This window comes from Akebia trifoliata, chromosome 1 (genome assembly GCF_017979445.1).
Source record: "Akebia trifoliata isolate Shusen 1 chromosome 1, ASM1797944v1, whole genome shotgun sequence".
Taxonomy (NCBI): Eukaryota; Viridiplantae; Streptophyta; class Magnoliopsida; order Ranunculales; family Lardizabalaceae; genus Akebia; species Akebia trifoliata.
In genome coordinates this window covers 21327891-21347779 of record NC_141375.1, presented here as the reverse complement: position 1 = coordinate 21347779, position 19889 = coordinate 21327891, and the positions used below count along the sequence as shown (strand labels likewise).

Sequence of the window (19889 nt, the reverse complement as noted above, 5' to 3'; positions counted from 1 at the left end):
AAAGGCCACATCAATTCAAAACCATAGTGTTTTTTATCAGAAAAATAGGATGCCTTGGTCGAACGAAATTGACAGAAAGATGCTTGTGTTCTGATTTATGAATGACAATCTTTTTAAAAATAAAATAATATTTGGAATAATTTAATAGTGTTGTAAGTTTTGTGTCCAACATTAGATACTATAATTCTCTTTTGTATTTAACTTCGACAAACAAGGGGGTATTAAAAACAATGCTAGTTTCAATGGAGATTTTGTAATGAAACTGAAGAAGGTTTTCTGAGATTTCACTCAACTTAAGGGGGCGATAACATGTAAATAGTACTTGCATATGGGATCTCCCAAATAAAAGACTCTTATTCTCCGAACTTATATAAGATTCTACTCAGGTGAGAATAGCTCTTCGAAATCTAAAACTAAAAGGACTGGTTATGAGAGTGAGAACGGAATCAAACTAAAAGGACCAGTTAAGAGCGAGAATGAAAGAAAGTGAGCGATAGAGGAAGAAATCAAAGGTCGGCACCTGTCATATTGCTGTAATAGCTGATCCCTTCTTCCACCACTCCTTTTTTTACCTTTTTATCTCACAACCCCTTTTGTTGGTGTCTATATCCTTATTTGGTGTTATATAAAATTTCATGAACCTGGGTGCAATAACAAAAAAGTTGGTGTAGCTATATAAGCCCCCTAATGAACTAGATGAATGCTCAATTCTAGACAATCAATTTCAATAAATTATTATGACGAATCTATCAAAATGCCTCATAATCTAGCATTAGAACACTCACCAAACCGGGGGAGCTGCTAAGCTCTTCATTGACCTCGACCACTTTCCCTGATACAGGAGAGTTGATATCACTGGTTGCCTTGACACTCTCGACTGCACCAAAGCTGCTTCCTTGGGTTACGGCAGCCCCTACTTCCGGCAATTCAACATACACAACATCACCTAAATGGTCCTGAGCATGGTCGGTTATTCCAATGGTAGCAGCAGTACCATCAACTTTGACCCATTCATGAGAGTCGGCATATTTTAGATCCTTCACAACTGCAAATAGAAGAAACAAAAGATTCAACAAAAATGAAAACATTGAGCCGCATTGCCACACCCTCAATAATATGGAAAATTTTAATCAATACAGTACACATGTAGGTGGGTTTATGTGATTGTTCATATACACAGAAACTGAGGGATAAAGGAAGAGAGTGTACTGCTGATGACCCAAGCCAAAACATGATGCATTAGTATGGGTGCAACTTGGTGGGGTTTGGGACCAAATCAGAACCGAACCAAATTGCCAATAGAACCAAACCAAACCAAACCGAGCTAGCGTCAGTTTGGGTCAGTTCTATGGGTTTCCAATCTATATACTAAAACACAACTGTAGGGCCCATTTTGCTACAGTTTGTGGGGGATAAACATCCCATCCAGTTACATTGTTGTGGGGTCCACTCTACTCACTTTATTGCCATTCCTTTTCACCAATTCCACTTCATTGTCGTTCCTCCCCTCCCCCCTCCCATTTTTCAATAATATCCCTTCAATTTTACTTTCTTCTTTTACCCCCTTAACCTCAAAAATATTTAAATAATACCCCCCACCAACTTTATTGATTTTTTCTGTTTTTACCTCTCTTAGCCTTAAAGAGGATGCCCATGCCCATATGATCATGCAATTTTATCCTATAAACCTTTCTTGAAAGTAACATATTTTTTATGGAAAAATAAATATGATCATGCAATTTTATGTAATAAGTTATTAGTCTGTCTATAAAATAAAAAAAAGTCACTAATCCATCCATTAAAAAAAAGTCATTAATCAATGTCCTAATTCCAAAAGAGTAGCAAGTCATCAAGGGTTCGGTTTTATACATGCTTTGAACTGAGAACCCAACTGAATTTGATCAATTCTCCACTTTCTTAACCCCAGAACCGAACTGCAACTTGTTCCAAACCAACCCAAATCCATCAGTCTGGTTTGGTTTGGCTCTTGGTTTGAACCAGACCAAGTTACACCCCTATGCAGTAGCCCTAGCTGAGGTTTACCAGGCTAAGATCCCGTCACTACAACCCACATGGGCCCACTTTCAGCCCCTTCCCCAACTTGGTTTTTTCACCATATGGGATTTGGGTCCACCATTCCACATGCAAAGTAGGCTTTTCTCACCATTCCAGTCTTTCAGCAAGTTTCTCAGCCATATGAATCACTGTCAAACACAGAAAGGAGGGTTGGGGCTAATTGTTCTAATATCAGGAGAAAAAGTTATAATCTCTCCCAATTGAGTCTTTGGTCAAAAAAGTTAAGAGTTGGAACAAGTTAGTGGTGTATGATTTACCTCTAATGGTGATTTTACAAGACAACTGTAGGCCCGGCTATGTGCACGGGCGTCAAGAACATGAACATAGAATGTATAGCAGAATTTGTGATGTTGAGATAAATTAGAAAGACTAAAAACAATAAAATAAAATATGAGAGGATTCTAAAAGTAATCCCTAGAGGGGCAAAATAAAAGGAAAGTGGATTGATATGGTTTGGGCATGTACCCAAATATCAATGACTGCACCAGTGAGAATGAGCATTTTGGAACAGATCAATAACTCTGAAGGAGAGACAAAGTCCGACAATGACATGTAGAGATAGTACGAAAAGACTAAGATGCATGCCTTAACAGAAGATATAGCTCTGAAGAGTTTATTTTATTTAATTTTTTTTATAAGTAAAAAATCAATTCATTAAGAGCGGTCGAGATGACCGGCTAAAAGAAAACAAGCTACATCCACTAAGGTGGTCTAATACAACAGACTTGTTCCCATCTAACCAAAAAATCCTCAAAAATAGATATCCTTGAACTCCTTGAAAACCGTACTCCAAAAGAACAGAAGGCCCCGAACCGACGACTCCACCTCCTCCATAGAAGCACACCTTCCTACGAAGACCTTACTATTACATTCCAACCAAATCCCCCAACAGATGGCAAATGGTGTGAGGCTCCACAGCAGCCTCTTTGAGTCCACAAACGAGGATCCCAACTGAGTCCAAGTGGGATGAGGCATAGGGCTATTCTTCTAATCCCAAATATTTGGAATGAGGCGTTACAAATAATCATGTTTGCCCTCATATATTCTTTACCCTACTTGTTTCTTTTTATTAATCTAATTTATTTATTTATTTTTTAATTATCCAGATTTCTTAGTCCACACAAATAATCATGTTTCCACCTTTAATTCCAGCCTTTTTCCCCATGAATGGACCAACAACTCACAATCCCTCTTAGCATAGTTTCAGCCAACTAGAAATCCTCTCAACCCACAAGGCCACAATTTATTATTATATAAAAGAAAAAAGAATATCCCTATATAAAAAACAAACAATTCCCACACTTAACCTGACACTCAAACTCTCAAGTCAAACCGCTCTAAAGGACCTTTTCAGAATCACCTAAACTAGTCCTACCAAACTGTCCATTTTTCTAGGCTGTCCTACTTTACCTCAAGCCAACCCTCACATTCTCCAGTGTCATTCATAATGCTAACTAAGTGACCCAGTCTTGTTTTAAAGTTTTGTAGCTTTTTGGAATGTTTCGGCTGAGACAAAAACAAAACATTGATCCTGAATATTGAATCTTCCAGTCGAGACATTCTCACATTTTTTTCAAGACGAGATTTTAAACCTTGGAGTCAGTTTCTAGTAAATGAAGTGATTATATGCCTCAACCACATCAAATAACCTAGTTCTTGATCATTTAATGTATTAACATATTTTACCAAACCCCCTTCTCTGTTAATAAAATGCAAAGAGAACATAGGTAAAATTGCAAGAAATTCACAGAAAGCTTCTATCAGTGCACTGTATAAGGACAAACTGGCTGAGAATTACACCCAAACTTCTTTAAGATAAGCCACCTTAGACCCACAAAAAAGATCTGTTCCTGTAGGCATCCACAGAGAAATTATAATTCAAACACCAGTAATGATAAATGATAAATGAAAGGGTAACATTATCAATCCCCAACATTTAATGGCCTAGATCATACCATTTTGAAATCTTGTGATACTTTTCACCCCCTTTGGTACCAGCTCTGAAACGAGCAAGTTCACCGCATTTAACAGAATTTATATTCGGGAGTTCTCCTAGAAAGATCCCCTTTCTTTTTTGTTATTCTTAATGTATTCCAAACCTTAAAACAAATAAAAGGCCTCATTCAATACTAATATTATATAAATCCTCACACTTTTCTTGAAGCCTGACCTTACTAGTAGGTGGCTAGTCTACCTATGCATTGGAGACAAATCATTTTTTGAGCAAGATCAGACATTATAAGATACCAGACTTTACCCGTGCCTACTGCACAGTCATCCTCTTTGGGGTTAAGGGAGTAAAAGAAAAACAGACAATAAAGTTGGAGGGGTATTTAAAGTTGAAGGGATATTCAGGGAACATGAGTAGAAGATGAAAAGCAATAAAATTGGGGGTATCCTTGGAAAGTGAAAGAAGAGAAAATACAATAAAAGTAAAAGTTGTGTCCCCGAGATACGTTCTTTATGGGGTTTAAAGATTGAGACAAAGGAGTGAACCCACCGTTGTGTTTTATTATATAGATTATTGTTCTACCTATGCACATTCTTCACCCAAAAGAAGCTCAAATCACTCAAAAAAGGGAGTTGCATATTCCAGCCTAGAAGACCAGCCACCCAGCAATGAAAACTATGTGATGCAACCAGCAGCCACACCACTTATCTAATCCATATCACAATTTTCCTTCAACCAATATGGAAAGGGAGCATTGGTGTTTAACTCACAAGGCATAAGCAAGCTTGGTTCTCCAAATAAGTTTAAAAAAAGTTTATATTATAAAAAAATAACAATTAAATAAATAAGATCTCACTACATCTTTATCAGCTTAAACTAGTTTCGCATAGTCACCAATTTATGGTGACAACAAAAAATACCAAGGGCTTAGACCCATATCTCAGTTGGTTGACAAATTGCGATGCAACTTTTGAGGTCGTGGATTCTAGTACAGCTTACCTTATTTATTTATTTTTATTTTTTTTCAAACAAACAAACAAACAATAGGTTGCTGCTCCTATTTCATCAACTACGTTCCAGAAAACAAATACCTAAAATACTTAAAATATCTCCACCAAAGCATATCTGGCTAGCCCAAAAATTGATAGATTTGCATCGTATATATGATAGTTACTTTAATGAAAACTTTTTTGTGGTCATTTTATAAATTAGAAAAAGGAAAAGAACTATGGAAAAATATGGATAAATTAGAAGTTGCTACACCATATGTGTAGAGCATAAATATGAAACAAATAATTACAAAAATGTGCTTTATTGTGAAAAAAAACAGTTTGGGGTATGCTTATAGTCGTAAAAAGCCACGCTAGTAGGACATAAACATACCTAAAGAAGACTATGGATAGATTATTGATTAAAAAATGAAGAATGTAACATATAACTGATACCCAACAGTGAAAAACCAGAGTTGGATTGGAAACATTCCTTAGGAGATGTTGCTAATCTTAAGGACCTGATATACACCACAATTATGTATGCATAAAATGAAATCTCATAGAAAGTTAAATCAAGTAAGAGACAAGCTTGCTAAAAAATGAAAATATGTTAATCCATTTGTTTCGTTGTTTTCAAACCCAGAAAACCATTTAAAATCAGTTTAATTTTTTTTTTTTATAAAGATGTATTTATTTTATTATTATTATTATTACTATTATAAGGTGGATTAATAATAGATGCTAAATCACAAAATCTACTTTTATATTGATCACTAGCATTTAAATTCTTAAAAATTGATTATTTTACATAAAAACACAAAAACCACTTGGTTCTTTTTGAGTTTTCACAATCTCAGCTGATATTTTCAAAATATCGGGTGAGTCATCTTGGATCTCGGATGAGTTAATTTGTTGAGTGATTCATGTATGAGTTATCTTGGTCTCTTATGAGTTTTAAAACTCTGAATTCAGTACTTGGATTGGGTGCATTCCAGCACACTTGCAATTTCATAATTCCCCACTATGCATTGCTAGATTTAGACTAAAAAAATAAAAAATCAAATCAAATAATCAAGGATCAGTGTCCTCCAAAGATCAATGGTCATATTGTATAACCCAATATAAAAAATCCAACCACTAGAAATAATGAGTCCAAGCCTACCCAACATCATTAAAACAATACTCATTAACCATTATTCAAATCCATGAAGATTTGTAGGATTTTTTTTTCTTTATTCACCACCATCTACACTTAATCCCGATTATTGGATCGGCAACATGAATCTTATGGTTTCCATTTAACTCTATTCCATTCGCTTCCTTCATAGATTTTCATACTACCTCCATCCATGCCATTTTCAATGTTCCTCTTTGATCACAGCCAAATATCTAACCTTTTTTCTTTTTCACATTGAACTAAGAAAAAAAAAGTTGAATTAAATAAGAATTACTGAATTTAAAGCTTCTTTCCAAAAATAAAAACTTTCACAGAAGATATATCTCTAGATAGATATAAATGAATATAAAAAGGATCGATCCCATTAACCGAATCAAATCCCTAAACTTCCTTAGATCAACAAAAATATCACAAACCCGTTGATCTCTGCTGTGATCCAATCCCTAAACTTGAAATACACAACAGAAAAAACCAAAACAAACCGAACCCATTTCAAAAACCAGATCTTTTACCAAACCCACCATGGATCTGGCATTTTATACACTCTCATCAACAAGATCTACATTCTCTCTACTTTTTATTTGTTCTAGAAAAAGATGATGAAAAGTGGATAAAAAAAGTTGGGATAAAAGTTTACCGGAAGAGAAGCCTCTATGAACCAAAGAGATCCTCAAGTATGACGCAGCCCTTGAAGCCCACAACCTAGACGCCATTAGAATCAAACCTCTCTCTCTCTACTGTGAGAATGTTTGGTTTCTTTTTTGCTCTTTAAAATGAACTGGCCACCAACCCAATGTCGAGTGCTTGCCCCATTTTCAATTTTTCTCCCTAACTGACGCATAGTCCATTGTGGACCCACTTCATCAGAAAATTTTAAAATTCAAATAACCGTCGATACAGAATACAAATTAATCTGACGGTTGAGATCATCCGACTAGACTAAACTTAGGTACAACTGAGATTTGGTAGAAAAGTATCCTTATCAAGATACCAAAATTAGGGGGTCTTGCATGTTTTTAGAGAAGCCAACAAGGTGGCTGATTACCTTGCTTCTTTTCTTTTTTCTTTGGGTTGTTTGGAGATTGCTTGTGGATCTTCGCCTTCCCTCGTTTCTCTTCTTTCCCAGGATAAAAGGGGCTGTCCTTTCCTGAGGTTGTAGCTGGTCTGGGTCTGCCTTAACCCTGTTGACCTTTCAAAAAAAAAAAATTAGGGGGTCAATGCTACCCATTTAATCGACCTGGAACCAAATACCCCCATTCCGGATCCCTTTTAGTGGAACTGATTAGAGTCGGGTCTAAAATAAAATCGAACAGATAAGAACTAGAATTGTTAGGATCTATCCAATGGGAATCTGTGAGTACCCAGAACCGATTTATTTTGTCATTTTTTTCCATACTATAAATGATTTAAAGAATTTTTTATTTCAAAAATAAATGCATGTTGTATAAAATTCTTCAATGTTTTATATAAATTATCAATTGAAACTTAAAATGAGTTACTCTTCTTAAAAAAAATATTATTTTTAAAAATAATAAATTTTTATTTTTGAAAAAAATAATTAATTTGTATGTTAAGTATAATAAATTATAACTAAGTTAACAATTTTGTTGATAATATATTAATTTTTTGAAAGGAAATTTTTTTATATAATGATTTGAAATGCTTTTTTTCTCATTCGATTATTGAGAATCGAAATTGATGGATGCTCGTGATTTTTGACGGTTCTGATGTCAGTTCCATTTATTTTGGAATCGGATTCAGAACTAACCCATTGACACCCCCTAACTAAAATGGGATATATATAACTTTGGAAAAATACGATAATACAGATACTAAAGAACAATTGCTATTTTGTATTAGTCCGACTAGCCTTTCTAAGATAGTGAAGAAAAAAAAAGGTAACAAATCTCTACGACTTATTTTCTGAATCTCGAGATCTTTTTTATTGTGGATGAGGCTTAGTAAGGTCTTCCTCAGTATCTAAGTAAGGAAAGTGTTTCTCATTTTGTATCTAGGATTGTGGATGGATCGGGCCATGATGACCAAGGTGCTGTTTGTTAAACTGAAAAAAATAAGTGCTGAATAGCATTAAGCGCTGAAACTTATAAGTGCTGAAAAAGTTGTTTGTTTAGATGCTGAATCATGTTTGTTACATATTGCTGAAACTGATAAATTGTCTTTGTTACCCTTACAATCATATTATACATTGTTTGCATGTTTCAAATGCTTATTTATTATCAAACACAATAAAATATATTATTTCTTATAAAATTAAAATATAATTTATTTTTAAATAATAAATAATACTCAAATCTTCAATTTATAAATAATAATTTCTATTTATAAAAGCCCACAAATTTCAAATTAAAAATAATAATGTCATACAAGTCACCAAAATTTGAAATCAACTTTAAAAGAACTTAATTTTGGATGAATAATATTTGATGGAAATGAAGGATGTGTAATTATAAAAGCACCCTATGAATTAATAAGGACAACCCACACTATAGTCATTTTTTGTTTTGTTTTATATGGATTAAAGTTTTTGGAATGAGCAAATTTTTAGTGAGGATAGTTTATATGATATAGAGATCATCCTCACAAAAAATCGGCCTATTTTAAAACTTCTAACTCGTTAAAAATAGTTTTAAAAAAAAAATGGACAATTTACTGTTCTTGAACTTGTTTTGATAGGATTAGAAGTTTCAAGATGTGCTGATTTTTTGTGAGGAAAATCTCCTCATTATAGAGATCATCCTCACCAAAAATCAATTCATTCCAAAACTTTTAACCCATATAAGACAAAATAATTTAGCTATGGTGTGGATTTATTAATTTGTGGGGTGTTTGTATACTTATCCATGGGATATAAGAGGTAATATCCTTTTAAGAATAAGGGCATACTTGTCCATGCTCAAAAAAACAAAGGGTATACTTGTCCGTGTTGAAAAAAACGAAGTGCTTACCGCTTCAGCACTTTTTTTCAACATCAAAATAGTGCTGAATTTTTTTCACTTATTTTCAACAATGAGCACGAGTAAACAAACGCGCTATTTTGACAAAAGTGCTGAATTTAATTTTTTTCAGCAATAAGCGCTGAAAAATAGCACAAACAAACACCACCCAAGTCTTGCTTCAAAATCCTAGTTCAAACCCAACATCTCTAAATGGTGGGATCAGGCCAAACCAAATAATTATGGGTTTCATTAATATAAAAAAAATAGAAGTATCAAGGATGCTAACATCACAATGAAGCATTTCACATTACAATTTTTCTTATATATATTACCATTCGATCGTAAAACCTTGATAGTGTTTTATAATATAATATGTTTAATATGATTTATATTAATTAATGAAGGGACATGTACTATTCACCAACTATTAGGGTAGAAAGGCTAATGTTTGAGATTCCTCAAATTCGTTAGATAAATTATTTTTTAAATGTATCAATGAATTTATCCAAAAGAATTTTTATAATTTAAAATTTTATTTAATATGAATTTGGGTAAACAATACTTACCCTCTCACTCTCTCTGCCATTATAATAGTATTAATGGATGACAGGCGGATTTGTAATTGAATTACAAAAACTAGTATTTAAGGTTCGATTGACTTTATAATTGACTTAAACTAGGTGTTTTAGAAATTTTAAACAGATAATTTTGCTCGATAATAAGTTGTGATTTAATGTAATATAAAGATATTTTTGTAATTTAAAAAATATTAACTAATTTGAATTTACAAGAGACGATTTCTCCCAGAGTTCCTATCAATTAAATCATTGGAAAACTAGGTTAGGTTTGTCATCATGAGAAGCATGAGCTTTGAATCACAAAAATAATGTTTTGAGGCTTCGAGATTGATAATGTATCAATAATATGAATGCTGATTACCAAGAATCTTTTTTTTTTTTTTTTCTTTCAAGCAAAATTTAAACACATTTTCTTCTTCTTTTTTTCTCTATTAAGTTCTGAGAAGAAGTTATATTACCACATCAACTTTTCTCTAACACACCAATTAATGCAATTAAATACAACTCACCCAAAGAGTATATACAGCATTTAATAGAAGCATCAATATCTTCTTAAGTATTTCTCAGATTCACAAATCGATACCCTCTTCTCCACAAAGAGGGCAAAGAATGGTTATCTGTACCCCAACATCCCACTTAATATTGCCAATCGGGTGTTATAGTAAAAGTTGGTGTGGCAATATAAGTTCTGTGACATGATCTTGGCTAGTAAATTAATTGCGTACCTTGGGTTTGACTGACATTATATAGGCAATGCTGTCCTCATACCCTTGTGCATTGTTCTAAGAACTGTCGTAACCTGTTCGATATGATCCTCACTTGAACATGCCGAGAGAAGGACTTTAGCTGTTCCTCCATCCGGGTAACAACCCGCATCAATCATTTCTTCGAAGATTTCTATGCATCTCACGTACATTTTCTTTCTAGAGTAGGCCCCGAGCCTAGATGTCCATGTCACGACATCGGGTTTTAAGTTTTTGGTGGGAAGCAATCGGAATAGCTCTTCCATTCTCTCATAAAATCCTGCTCGACCATACATGTTGATCAAGATGTTATATGTGCTTATATCAGCTTGATATGACCCCTTCTCCATTGCAATCAAAACTTCTTCCATTTTGGATAATTGGCCCATTCGACCGTATGTGTTCATCATACTATTCAGGACAAACGTGTCCGGTTTGAGTCCTGATTTGTGCATCTGATTCACAATTTCCTCACATTTTGCAATGTTCCCAGTTTTTGAGTAGGCTGATAATAGTAACATGTGGGATTTCATGGTTGGAGTCATTCCTTGTTGTTTTAGTTCTTCAAACACTGCCCGGGCATCTAAAGCAAGAAACCAGAGAAAAGGGGGAAAAAACCAAACAGGCCATGAAGTAAATAAGATAACCTGAAATCTATAATTAATATTACAAATAGTTCGAAATAGAGGACATAAATGCCTAAATTGAGTTGCAAAATTCCATTGTGATTAAGAGTAATTTTAGAATGACATAAATAGATAATTTGGTGGTAACATAGTTGGATTGATTTGGAAATCACTGTCTTATTCTGGTTGGCAACATGAATCCTTTTTCATCAATTCAATTTTATCTTAATCCGTGTCTTTGATCAAGGCAATGTGTCTTCATAGCTAAGATTAAGGAATTTTAAGTCTACATTTCAATGTAATGATGATCATCATCACCATCATCAAAGCATTGTCCCAAAAATGTGGGATCGACTGAAGAATCCTGCCCCTTCATTTCTACCAGTTGAGCGTATATTTTCCTCCACTCTAGAGTGTGTCATACCCCAGTAAAGCCCCGTGACCCTCTTATATTCATAGTTCTCCCCCTCTCCAATAGAATAATCTTTTGGATTAGTTGGTTGGTTAACATAGTATCAGAACACTAGCTTCGTATAAGAAGCAGGTTTGATTATTTCCACCCTTATGGGTGAGGAGGAGTCTTGAGTGTATTTTTATCCACTCTTGGGTGTGTCATACCCCAGTTAAGCCCCATGACCCCCTCTTATATTCATAGTTCTCTCCCTCTTCAATAGATCGGTCTTTTGGAGTAGTTGGGTGGTTAACACTACCTAAGTCCCGTCTTCTGTTAATCCAAGTGTGTTCATATCCACTAACTCAATTCACACCCTTGTTTGTCCCCCCGTAGCTCTTTTAGAACTTCCAATTTGCACGTTCTTATAGTCCAATGTGTGACACGTAAATTGAAATAAAGTATATTAATTACGAATATTTAAATTTATAGTAAGCAAGATTCAACAAGGTCTCCAAATCTTACCCTCATGAAGACCAGCTCTCCCGTATGCATCCACCATAATGTTATATGAAGCTCTATCCGGTTCACATCCCATATGCTGCATTAGAGAGAATATCTCCGCAGCTCCATATGGAAAACCTGCACGACTGTTGGATTGAGAAAGTTAGTATTACTAGCTAGGGGTGCAACTTGGTCTGGTTCAAACCAAGAACCAAACTGATAGCTTTGGGCTTGTTTGGAACAAGTTGTGGTTCAGTTTTGGGTTAAGAAAATGGAGAACCAATCAAGTTGGTTCAGTTCTCGGTTCAAGGCTTGTATAGAACCGAACCAAACCGAGAATCGATCCCTCATGTAATAAATAAATATAAATTAATTTATTATGAATTATTTTAGGAGTTAGAAAATACATTGACGACTTTTTTATTGATAAATTAATGACTTTTTATGGATAGGTTAATGATTTATTATATAAAATTTTATGTTCATCATATATTTATTTCTTTATTCAGTTATAAATATTCCACCCAAGTTAATAGAATATTTGCAATCCATAGAACCAAACTGAACCATACCAACCTTAGTTTGGTTTGGTTCTATTGGCGTTTCAGTTTGGTTCCAATTCGGCCTCAAACAGAACCAAGTTGCTCCCCTATTACTAGCGACATGGTTTGAAACAACTATGCCATGATAAGAGACCATAACAAGATGAATGGACATTTACCCGTAAGCTTCCATGAGAGCATTATAAGCATACACATCAGGCTCATGCCCATCTTCTTGCAACTCCTCAAATATTTCTTCCGCTTTCTCGCAAAGTCCTTCCCTTGCAAATGCATTGATTAGAGCAGTGTAGGTGCAGATATTAGGTGCACATTTTTGGCTTCTCATTTCATGAAACAACTTTAGAGCCATACTAGATTTATTGGCCTACAATATAAATAACACAATAAATTTAGACTTCACAAGGGAGGAAACAAATTAGAAATAAAATAAAAAATGGGACCCACCTTTCCGTATAAGTTGATCAACATTGTATATGTGTCTGTAGATGGCTCGCAGCGATCTCTCTTCATCCTTTGAAAAATCTCCACTGCCTTTTCAGTGTTTCTTCCCTTCATTAACCCATCAATATAAGCATTGTATACAACCACACCTGAGTAAAAAATCGAGGCTTGTTCTAGATAAATTCACAGGTACCTAAGTAAAAGATGTGACATTCAATATTTACAAGCTAATGTAAATTTGATTTGATCATTAAATGGGTAAGAATTCATTGAATACAAAAGACAGCTCCCAACTTGAATGAGTCCATGTTGGGTTCAACATTTAAGAGATTGTAGAAATAACATACTTGGAATTTGTCCACGTTTTCGCATCTCAGCAAAAACAGCCTCAGCCTTCTCTAGCAACCCAGATGCACAATAGGCACGCAAAAGAAGGGCATAAGTGTCTTCAGTAGGAACGCATCGAGCTTCTAAAAGTTCTATGTAAACTGATTCGGCCTTGTTGTATTTGGATTTCTGCCCATGAGCATCTATAAGTAAATTGTAGCAGATGACATCTGGTTGGAAGGAACTCCTGTACAATATCCATTCACATACCTGAAGCAAATACTTATGTTATAGCTAACAAAACATATAGGTAGACTTAAAATTTCAAGTTTAATTAGAGACGCCCTAAAAGCCCGTTTGGTACACAAAATGTTACTTTTGTAGATTTTTAAAAAGCAAAAGGAAAACTGCTTTCTACTTTCTCCCAAAGCTACTTTCAAATCCCTACTTTCCATCCAAAACGGGGCGTAAACAAGTAATCGAAGTCAAGAGAAAATGCATGGAGATACAATTCAATAGGTCTGACAAGGGAATCCTATCTAGGTGGTTTGAAGACTTGAACTCACACATATAAGTGGGTGTACAATACAAAACTCAAATTTTATGATGGAGGGTTGAAAGAGAAAACAAAAAGTGGTGTGGTGGTGGTGGGCATTGAGAGAGGCCCAAAAATTTGCAGCCATTTTTTCCTGTAAATTTTGGAGCCATTTTACGTTAAAATGATGGGTCAGTCAAAAGAACAAGGATGGTGCTGTCAATTGCGTGAAAGGTTGGTTCCAGACACAATTGTTTGCAGCAATTTGCAATTCCGTTGTTGTTACCAAGCACATGTAAATGCTTGCGGCGTAACAAGCAAGGCCTAAAAATCATAGATTGAAGTACTTAAAGCCATGGTTTCAAATCTCGTCTGAGACCAAGATGACTTGGGCAAGTCATCTTGGTATTGTCCATCAAAGAGATGGATAGACAAGGCGTCTCAAGCCTGCAGAATCTTGCGATATAAACAATATGACTTGGCTGAGATGTTGAAAATCTCATCTGAGTCGGTAAAACTCGGCTGAGTGAACTGGGATTTTGTATATTTTCATTAAAATAGTTCATTTTTTAGAATTTAAATACATATTATCTAAATAAAATATAATGCAATGATTAAACACCTTCTAATCAACCTTATTTTATAATAAAAAATTATAATTATTTATATATATATATATAAGGGTCCCGTTCAGCAACAAACATTTTGGCAAAACATTTTTCAAAACATGGGTTAGAGGTTTTGGAATGGGCTGATTTTTGGTGAGGATGATCTCTACGATGAGGAGATCATCATCACCAAAAATCAGCCCATTCCAAAACTTCTAGCCCCATGTTTACAAGTTGAAAAATCGTGGATCGTCCATTTTTTGTAAACCATTTTTGATGGGGTTAGAAATTTTGGAATGGGCCGATTTTTAGTGATGATGATCTCCTCACCGTAGAGATCATCCTCACCAAAAATCAGCCCATTCCAAAACCTCTAACCCATGTTTTGAAAAATGTTTTGCCAAAATGTTTGTTGCTGAACATTTCCCTATATATATATATATATATATAGGATCCCTTGACTCCTAAGAATGACTCATGAAAAAACAACATGATCCCAACCCTTTAAATGCAAAATCCAATGGTTGAGATTTATCTTTGGGATAAGTATCTACGAGATTTGTGTTATCAAGATACTCATAAATCTCAACCATTGGATTTTGTGTTTAAAGGGTTGGGATCATGTGTTTTTTTCATGAGTCATTCTTAGGAGTCAAAGGATCCCAACCCATATATATATATATATATATATAAATAATTATAAACAGAGTTAAATGGTTTATCTCGTCTGTGAGTTGACTCATCCGAGACAACTCAATCTCGTCCATGAACGAGACAAGACATCAAAGTGAGATTAAAAACCATGCTTGAAGATCACAACTAGATATACATTGAAAGTTGGGGAAAAAGTTGTTCTTACCAACACAATCAAGTCCCATTGTTTATTGAAACGAAGCTGAACCACCACATTAATAAGGTCATCCCAAGTGTTATGAGTAATGGGAAGAGTATCAAGAGAAGCCCATATTGTTTTGTCATCTACTTCCTTCTTTAAGAAGTCCAAAAGCTGTTGACCAGTTGGACTCATTACCGGGAAGACACCATCTATGAAACCAGATCCATATTTCCATCCCCGTCCCCTTAGAGTACCACCTATAAACATTAATATCGAACGTTTTATCATATTGTTGTTCTCAAATAATAGGTAAAAGATCCTTGTCAAAGCATACCCCTTTTCCTAGATAGCTTTTTATTATTAAAGTTTCTCAATCTGCCACGTTTGTCGAGAAAAAGACTGTCACGTTTCCCCTTCTCAAAGGTGCCACTTTTCGAATTCTTCACTCTCCACCTAAGGATGCTCTTATCTCGAAAGAAAACAAGTCCACTTATTGAGTCCGAGAAGGTACGATTTAACATGCACTCAACCATCAGCCTACAAAAAGCAATGAAAATTATTGTTGGTCCATAATCTCTAAAATGCGAATTAGCTTTATTGCTCATGACCATGGGGATGAGCCAATGGACGATCTTTTGTCAGGAATGAAGGGTCAATAAGTGTTCAACTTGTAACGATCTTACGACAATTGGCCATGGGCCCACTAGTGACTTTAGATGTTACCTTTCCATGAATACATATATGTGTGTGTATGAAAATGAAATAGCAGTTTCCACAAGCATAGGGAGGAATAATGGCTTTTTCTTGGCTTTTAATGAAGGGAGTCACCTCAATTCCAATCCAAACAATGGACCATAAGGCTTGATCAATACACAAATCCACTAATGTGCTATCAATTTATAATATTTAATATAATGTGATTATTCCCAATCCCAATTGAATGGATTGAGAAAGCTTCACTTGTAGACCAATATGGAAGATTTTAGATCTCCTCTATTGACAAGAAAACGTTGTGTTTGTGTCCTATGTGAATCCAAGATTGTTGTTCTTTTCGTGGGCCAATTTTCTTGTGGATTTCAAAAACAATAGTGTGTTGCTCGTGATATGGGATACAAATATTCAAAAGACAAAGGATTCGATATTGGGAATTTCTTTGAATAGATTTTATTTTTCCTATCAAGCCATGAATGCCTTATATCAAGAAATTATAGACAATGATTTTGCACATATTAACTCGTCCAAACTTAATGGGAAAAACTATTTCTTTGTTCCATGGAAATGTCCCTACAACACTATGTGTCTATGTCCAACAGTGGAAAAGCATAACAAAATATTCAAGAAAATCCAAGAGAAAACTAAGTCAAAAGGGATCCATGGTAAGCGGTAAAATTTCTCACTTGGAATTGGCCAAAGAAGATCAAAACCCAAAAGCAAAGTGAAAGAAGCTCTAATGGGATACCCAAATGAAGAACCCACCATACAGTGTGGGGGATGCTTAACAAGACTCTAAACTCTTCTTATTTTTCTCATCTTCTATGGAAGATAGCAAATAATGTCGAATAGTCACAAGGGTCTTTGTCCATGCTATTTTCACGGTGCAAGTAAACCCCATAAAAAGCAAGAATTTAATATGAAGAGGACAAGTCTAAGTAGGTAGGAGGAAAAGAAGAACTTCCTAACTCTAGCATGAAGTCGAAACCCAATCTCCCAATCTGAGCTGTCCATCTCCATGGGCTTGGTATGATCTTCAATAGCACATCAATCGCAACTTCCTCCCTTTCGGCATAACCTGGTTAGAATGCCAGCAATATCATCATTGGGATCTAAGACACAAGTCAACCCTTGCATGCCCACTTCAGTGGGAGTGACCTGAGCCTGGGATTCAAGCTCAATTCTCTCAACAACTATGGTCAAACTTGACATCACAGGAGAAGGAACCCTCAGTTATACAGTGTGAGTATAAGTCGGTGGAACTTGCCTCAATAAAAATGAGCATCACCAGAAAAAGTTAATGAATGGAACTTGCCTCGACAAGCATGACCTCAAGCTTGGTTCCTCATTTAAGTGATAAAATGCATAGTTCTGATCCTCGATAAGGATTTTTGTGTGGAGAGGTTCTTAAATTCTACATTGTGCTAGTCTGTCTGCAATCATGACCTCAAGCTTATCTTTAAATTCTCTTACATGATTCAAAATGCAAATCAAGTATCGAAAGTTCAACATCTCTGTTAAATCTAACTTGGCTCAAGAATCAAATATTCAAAAGGTTCATGTTGACGACGTACTTTCCTATCTCCTTGAAGGTGAGTTGTTGGAGAATCAAAAAGTATGGCCACTTGCATTTATTGAGAGGGCCTCTAATCCAAGGATTCAAGCCCATGATCCCTGAATCAGGCTCAAAAAGATGCTATCATCCTAAATCTTTGATTGCTGAGCCAAACCTAGAATTGAATAGAAAGGTTGACCTTTAGAAACAGGATTTCCACTTGAAGTTAGAGAAATCGTTAAATATGGAAGATTTAGATATGATTTTATTGAGGGGTTTTTTTAATTAGGAAAACCATCTTGGTTCTTTAGTCCTACAATCTGATGATTTGAGTTCAATTCCACTTTATTTTACCCATTTTTTTCGCCATTTTACATAATTTAGTTAATGTAAATATTAACTACCTTAACTGAATTTATTGAGAAATAGTCACTAATATAGGAATGGACTCCCTCTTTGAGTCTCACTGCTCTGGATTTTAGACTATGGTTTTATAAGCTATTCAACTTCGTCTTTTTATAGTAATTTTGCAGCTCCTCAAAGGAGGCACCACAATGATCCTCTAAAAAATCCTCCTTAGCTAAAATTGTGTGTGATTCCGATTTGAATTTCAATAGCAAAAATGACAATGTTACTTTTAGCCAATCCAACCAAGGAAACAAAGACTACACTTGCACATTGCTTCCATTAACAGCCACTTCACTCCCTACTGTAAACTATTGATTAAGATTAAAATTTTTAATAAGCTTAATTAAATTGATGTGTTGAAGTTACATTAATGGATTATTGTCTTAAAATTTAATAGAGATGCAGAATTGATGTTCAAACATAAGAGTGGGAGACTTACATGGAGAGATGGTGAAGGAAGACTTGTATTTTACAAGTTCTTTTAAAAAAAAAAAAAAAAAAAAAAACCTTAAAAATCCAAAGGAAAAAAGTCACTTGTGAAGGAATCACCAAATGATGTTCAGAATATGGTTATTTTATTTTATTTTTTAGACTTTTAAGGAGAACCCATTTTCTTAAACAACCCAAATACACCAAAAAACCAACAAAAAAAATGCATATTTACAGATTAAGATGATTATAAATAAAACAAAATAATGACAGACTTAGAAGGTAATAGAAATGCAAATTTTCAAATGTGCATATATGTGTGTAGAAATGAAAGTGGAGGGAGAAAGAGAGAAAACTTACATGGATAGATGGTGAAGTAAGACTTGTTTCTTACAAGTTCTTAAAAACCAAAAAAAGCCTTGAAAATGAAAAATTACAAGGAAAAATGTCTCATTTGAAGGAATCACCATGATGTTCAGAATATGGTAACTTTATTGTATTTAAAAAATATATATATATTTAGTAGAGAACCAATTTCATTAAACAAACCAAATACACTAAAAACCCAACAAAACAAAACAAAACAAAAAAAACAAACAAAGCAGAAGCAAATTTACAGATTAAGATGGTTATAAAAAAAAAAATAGATAGACTTAGAAGATAATAGAAATGCAAAGTTGATGTTCAAATGTGCATGTGTGTGTAGAAAGTGAGTGAAGAGAGAAAGAGAGAAGACTTACATGGATAGATATTGGTGAAGCAAGAACTGTTTTAGAGATTCTTCTTCTGCAATTCTAGTGGGTATCTGAAAATTTAAATAAATAAATAAAAATCAGATAATAGAGAAATAAAAGGTACTATATATGAATAAGAAAAAATATCTACAGACCTTACAGAGCTTAGTTGGAACTTGGAAGTTTGTAACCATATCTTTCAAGATAACAATGGTGTGGCCAACTGAAACCAAACAGACAAGATTAAAATTCTAGAACACATAAAGACAAGAATAACAGAAGCTGAAACGGTTCTCAAATCTCAAATCTTTATTGGCGGTTTAATGAACCGGAATTTGGGTTATTCACATGGTTTTAAAAACTCGTCCGAGTCAGATATGACTCGGGTGAGTCATATTGGTTTCTGAGGCTTTCAGGTAGAAATGGTCAGTGTGAATCGTCCGACTTGTCTGACTCGTTAAAGTAACTTTCATTTTTGGAAATCTTACTATAGTTTCACTGTAGATTGTCGGCAATCCCAAGTTCATTCGCCATTGGAATTCTCGTAAGGTGAGAGAGACGGTTGTGTGAGAGTGCATGTAGTAGGAGTGCAACTTGGTCCGGTTCAAATCGAGAATCAAACCAAACCGATAGTTTTGGGGTGGTTTGATTCTGTTTGGAACAAGTTGCGGTTTGATTCCGAGTTACGAAAATGGAGAACCGACCAATTTGGTTCGATTATTGGATTAAGCTTTTATAGAACTAAGAA

At 34.7% G+C, this 19889-nt stretch overlaps 2 protein-coding genes across 6 annotated transcripts in view; both read right to left on the bottom strand.

Annotated features, from left to right (window-relative positions):
• Positions 1 to 19889, bottom strand: part of LOC147410914 (Single hybrid motif superfamily protein) — an 89162-nt gene that overhangs the window by 6606 nt on the left and 62667 nt on the right. Inside the window, exons 2-3 of one of the 2 annotated variants that reach the window (XM_086441656.1) lie at positions 6834 to 6919; positions 786 to 1045 (exon numbers count right to left, since the gene is read on the bottom strand). In XM_086441656.1, coding sequence (XP_086297782.1) covers positions 786 to 1045; positions 6834 to 6909 — 336 coding nt within the window. In that variant the 5' untranslated portion in view covers positions 6910 to 6919. Of the gene's footprint in view, positions 1 to 785; positions 1046 to 6833; positions 6977 to 19889 lie in introns of those variants that run through there. The other variant, XM_086441650.1, reaches the window with a different exon arrangement.
• On the bottom strand, positions 905 to 19380 carry LOC147410917 (Tetratricopeptide repeat (TPR)-like superfamily protein). Of its 4 annotated transcripts, none has more exons than XM_086441604.1 (10): positions 19297 to 19380; positions 19148 to 19212; positions 15639 to 15841; positions 15329 to 15561; positions 13347 to 13596; positions 13003 to 13148; positions 12717 to 12922; positions 12017 to 12141; positions 10457 to 11057; positions 905 to 1045 (listed from the first exon to the last, which is right to left on the bottom strand). In XM_086441604.1, the coding sequence occupies exons 1-9, from the start codon at positions 19333 to 19335 to the stop codon at positions 10474 to 10476; spliced, it is 1851 nt and encodes a 616-aa protein (XP_086297730.1). In that variant the 5' UTR covers positions 19336 to 19380; the 3' UTR covers positions 905 to 1045; positions 10457 to 10473. The 4 variants fall into 4 exon arrangements, with proteins under 4 accessions (XP_086297730.1, XP_086297736.1, XP_086297746.1 ...); XM_086441610.1 differs by lacking the exon at positions 905 to 1045 and adding an exon at positions 6890 to 7024; XM_086441620.1 differs by lacking the exon at positions 905 to 1045 and adding an exon at positions 6904 to 7028.

Bases quoted from the DNA above. Each gene is read 5' to 3' on its own strand.
- LOC147410917 (XM_086441604.1), bottom strand. From the start codon at position 19,335: ATGGTTACAAACTTCCAAGTTCCAACTAAGCTCTGTAAG. The intron at 13,597-15,328 runs GTAAGAACAACT...TATTTGCTTCAG, and splicing joins AATGGGACTTGATTGTGTTG to GTATGTGAATGGATATTGTA. The intron at 11,058-12,016 runs GTAAGATTTGGA...TTCTTGCTTTAG, and splicing joins GAGAGCTGGTCTTCATGAGG to ATGCCCGGGCAGTGTTTGAA.